We start from the raw sequence: 3,995 nt of genomic DNA, 5'->3' as shown, positions 1-3,995 counted from the left end.
AAGCACACGCAGACATATACACACACATATATATATATATATATATATATATATATATATATATAGCCTTTCTCTTTTCTCTTTTTGTTTTTCCTTCTTCTTCTCTTTTTTTATTATTTCTTATCGTGAAGGTGAGGAAGCATACCAGCGTGCTTGATACACCGCCGCTGGCTTTACTTCATTTGTTGGCTGCGGTGGTGCAATCCACGTTGTGGCTCCGAGTTCCTGCGCCACGGCATCAATTTCATGTGCCTCCTTCTCTGAGAGTGCACGGTATGCTGGGGAGTATCGCACCTCCGCATATCCAAGTACAGCCGTGAGAAGTGCGGTTTCCTGTAATAATGGTGCCTGATATTTTCCCGCTAATGCGTAGAATTCCCCTGCGGTATCGTAGTTAACTTCTTCTCGTGCTAATACAGATTCACAATAGGCCTGTAGGGAGGGAACATCTAATAAATGAGCACCCAACATAGTGGCAAACACCGCCTCACGAGGTACTGTGAGTTGTTGTGTATAGAAATAGCGTAATAATGGCATTACGGCCAAGTATGGAACAGAGACTGGACCCACAAGAATATCACGTCTCGTTTTTGTATTATTATTATTATTATTATTATTATTATTATTATTATTATTATTATTATTATCTGTATTAGTATTAGTAGTAGTAGGGTTATTACTTCGTCCTCCACTCTTTACCTTTGCCGCCACAGGACCAACTTGAAATGATGTCCTTTCACCACTTAACAATGGGCGAAGTAAATCGTTAAAGAATGAGTTTGAGGCCATGAGAATAAATGGATGAAGTGCATGTACAGATTGCTGCTTTGTATGAGGATCTACAAAAAGAACCGTACATGTAGCTCCATTACTTGTCTCTAAGAGAGAGAGAAGATCCACTTGTAATTGTTTCATACTATTCTCCTGTATTTGTTTTAACTTTTTGCGATTACGTGAGAGAAGTACATCACAGATATCAAATAAAGGAATAAGATTATAAAGTTCTGCCGCACGTCGAAGACCTTCAATTACATTTATTTCCTCTTGAATAGCTCCATCATCCACCACTTCATCCTCCTCCTGTTCCCAAGGAAGGCGATGACGAATATCACCCCAGTAAATATAATCCAATAAACACTGCAGTTGTTCAGATGAAAGTGGAAGTGAAAGTCCTTGAACGCGTGAATTACCTTCCGTACAGTAGGCAATCGCATGTGTATGATACCCAATATCACTATTATTATTATTATTATTATTATTATTATTATTATTATTATTATTATTATTATTATCTTTTATGAAGGAACCGGTGGATTCTGTCTTTATGTTAACTTCCAATGCCGTAGAGGCATCTTTTCCTCGTCCACTCACAGTTCGAACTTGTTGTGTACGACATCGTGTTAAATCCTCCCAAAACTTTGGCGCTCGTAATTGTAAAAGTGCCCGATGAACCCCAAAGGAACGAATATTTTGAATATCAATAGAAGATTCCCCATCAAAGCTGCGTGGAAGAACATATATATCATAATGAGCACCAGATCCCCCTTCACGAATACGACGCATCATTGAACGAAGGGCATCCATACTCGCAGTAGTAGTGGCACGTGAATCAATTTCAAAATATCCATCCGCGGCGAGAAATCGTACCATTGTGTTGGTTGCCGGTTCACTTCCACAAACACCACCAAAGACATGAACAAAGCCACCACTGAAAGCCGCACCAAATGCTTTTTTACTGGGAGATACAATAGATACATTTCCCATCGCCACAGGAATCCAACATAAGTTCACATCACTTTCCAAGGCTAATACAGCAACGAAATTATGATATTTTAGTGTAATTCGACCACTATGTGCACTTGCACTACATCCTCCTACAACCATAAGCGCTTCTCCACATGCAAAGAGATGATGTCGTTCACGTGGGAAAGCATCTGCACTCGTGCCATCATGTAATTGTGTCCATTTCTGTTCTTTAAGGTCTAACATCCATGTATCACTTAATGTCACACCGGTATCACTGACGCCACCGTTTATATACATTTTGTCACCAAGAACACAAGCTGCATGATAATATCGATTCGCTGGACGGTCTGCTACGGCTTTTGTTTCATTCTTTCCAGTTTCTTCTTCTCCTTTTCCTTCCTTTTCTCCTTCTTTTCCTCCTTCTACTACTTCTACTCCTACTACTTCTGCTCCATCTGCTGATATGGTTTTTTCTTTTCCCTTTTCAGGTGTTTTCTTTTCTTCACCTGATACCGTACTTTTTCCGATATGAATTCGCTTTCTCCATTTATGGCTGTTTAGTGAAAAGATATAAACTTCAGAGGATGCCACTGTCACAATTGGAGCACCACGGGCCTCACTTTGGTCCCGTTTTAGTGTTTTTCCACCAAAAATATACAAACGATCATCTCTAAAAATCATTGAATGACCAAAACGTGGTTTGGGTTCATTCTTATTTTGAACAGAACCACTATTATATTCCCATAAACATTTCCATTCCTGTTTATAGGCATCATAACAGTAAAGATCACCAAGAATACGTGCCCCACGATGGGTTGAACCTCCACTGATATACAACCATCGTCCTTCACGAGAACAGGCAGCATGATTGGTTCGAGGTGTGGGTGAAACCCCATTAGCCATAAATAAAGGATCCCAAGAAACATGATGAGCATCATATTCAAAAAGAGAGGCGGTTTCACCTTCTTCTATATCCATACCACCAAATAATAACAATTTGTGTCCTTGCATAGGCGTTAAGGTATGGCCCCAACGAGCACGAGGTGCAATACCAGCAGGATTCATATATCGGGCGCACATAATTGGTAAAAAGTTGGCTTCTCTGTATTCCTCACTCTTTCCATCAGAGGCTTTTGATGATCTTCTCCCATGAACTGCTTGTTGTTGTTGTTGTTGTTGTTGTTGTAATACTTCTGGTTCATTTGGTCCCTCATGTTGAGATTCCTGTGATACACTCCTTACGGCAGTTAATAATTCTCGTGCATCCTCAAGTGGTGTTCGCTGCTGTGCAGAGACCTTTGAACCACCAATAACTTTTGTACGAGAGAATGTCAGCGTTCGTTGTGTGGGTTCCTTCGTGAGATCTCCAATGTTTGTACCAATAGGCTTTAAGGGTGGTAAACGTTTGCCAAGAGGGATTACCGCCCGACGGCTTTCTGTGCTGGTGTCTGTATATGTAGAGAAGAGAGATTTTCCCGGACGTTTTGTAAATCGTGAAACCACGGAATCCACATTTCCAGAACCACGTCTTCGTTGAGAAAATGGACGATTATCCTCCCCGTTACTATTATTAAGAGTGTTGATACTAGTACTGTTGTTATTATTATTATTGTTGTTATTACTGCTGCTGTGGGTGGGTGTGCCCCCAACACTTTCCAACTCTCGCAGCAATGCCTCAATTTCACTGGTCTCAACTATACCAGACATTTTATGTACAGGTATATAAATAAATAAATAAAAAAATATATATTTTTTCTCTTTTCCCTTTTTTTTTTGTTTTCTTTCGTTGTTTCCTTACTAAGGTTTTTTTCTTTTTTTTTCTTTTCTTTCCTTTTCTTTTCCCTTTCTTTTTTTTTTCTTTCTTTTGTTCTCTTGTTCTTCGCTTTTTTTTTTTCTTTTTTTTATTGCTTTCAATCTTTTGAATTTCTAAGATCGCTAATCAATATGTGGGTGATTTCGTTTACCCTCGAGGGCAGTTCCTAATGTTTATTTCCCGAGAAGGTCAATAAAAAAGAGAAAAAAAAAGAGAGAAATAATATAAAGAAGAAATAAAGATATAATATGAGTAAATAAATAATTACATTCTCTTAAGCCAATTGATGGTGAGTTCATTTTCTTTTTTTTTTTTTTCTTTTTGTTTGGATTCATACATTTATTCGTCCTTCCTTTTACACAGCTCATTTCCTTTTTTTTTTCTCTTTTCTCTTATTAGTATTGCTGCTGTTACGCTCTTAACTTATCCGTGTTTT

General features: G+C 38.6%; 1 protein-coding gene across 1 annotated transcript; it reads right to left on the bottom strand.

Moving 5' to 3' along the window:
* Positions 1-120: 120 nt before the first annotated feature.
* Positions 121-3,453, bottom strand: TM35_000192060 (uncharacterized protein; the record flags this gene model as incomplete). Its single annotated transcript, XM_029026704.1, has 1 exon — positions 121-3,453. The coding sequence occupies one exon, from the start codon at positions 3,451-3,453 to the stop codon at positions 121-123; it is 3,333 nt and encodes a 1,110-aa protein (XP_028882028.1).
* Between the last annotated feature and the right edge of the window lie 542 nt (positions 3,454-3,995).

This window comes from Trypanosoma theileri (assembly GCF_002087225.1).
Source record: "Trypanosoma theileri isolate Edinburgh chromosome Unknown TM35_Tth_19_V1, whole genome shotgun sequence".
In the NCBI taxonomy this organism is placed as follows: Eukaryota; Euglenozoa; class Kinetoplastea; order Trypanosomatida; family Trypanosomatidae; genus Trypanosoma; species Trypanosoma theileri.
The sequence above is the reverse complement of the archived record's forward strand: the minus strand, read 5'-3'. Positions and strand labels throughout refer to the sequence as shown.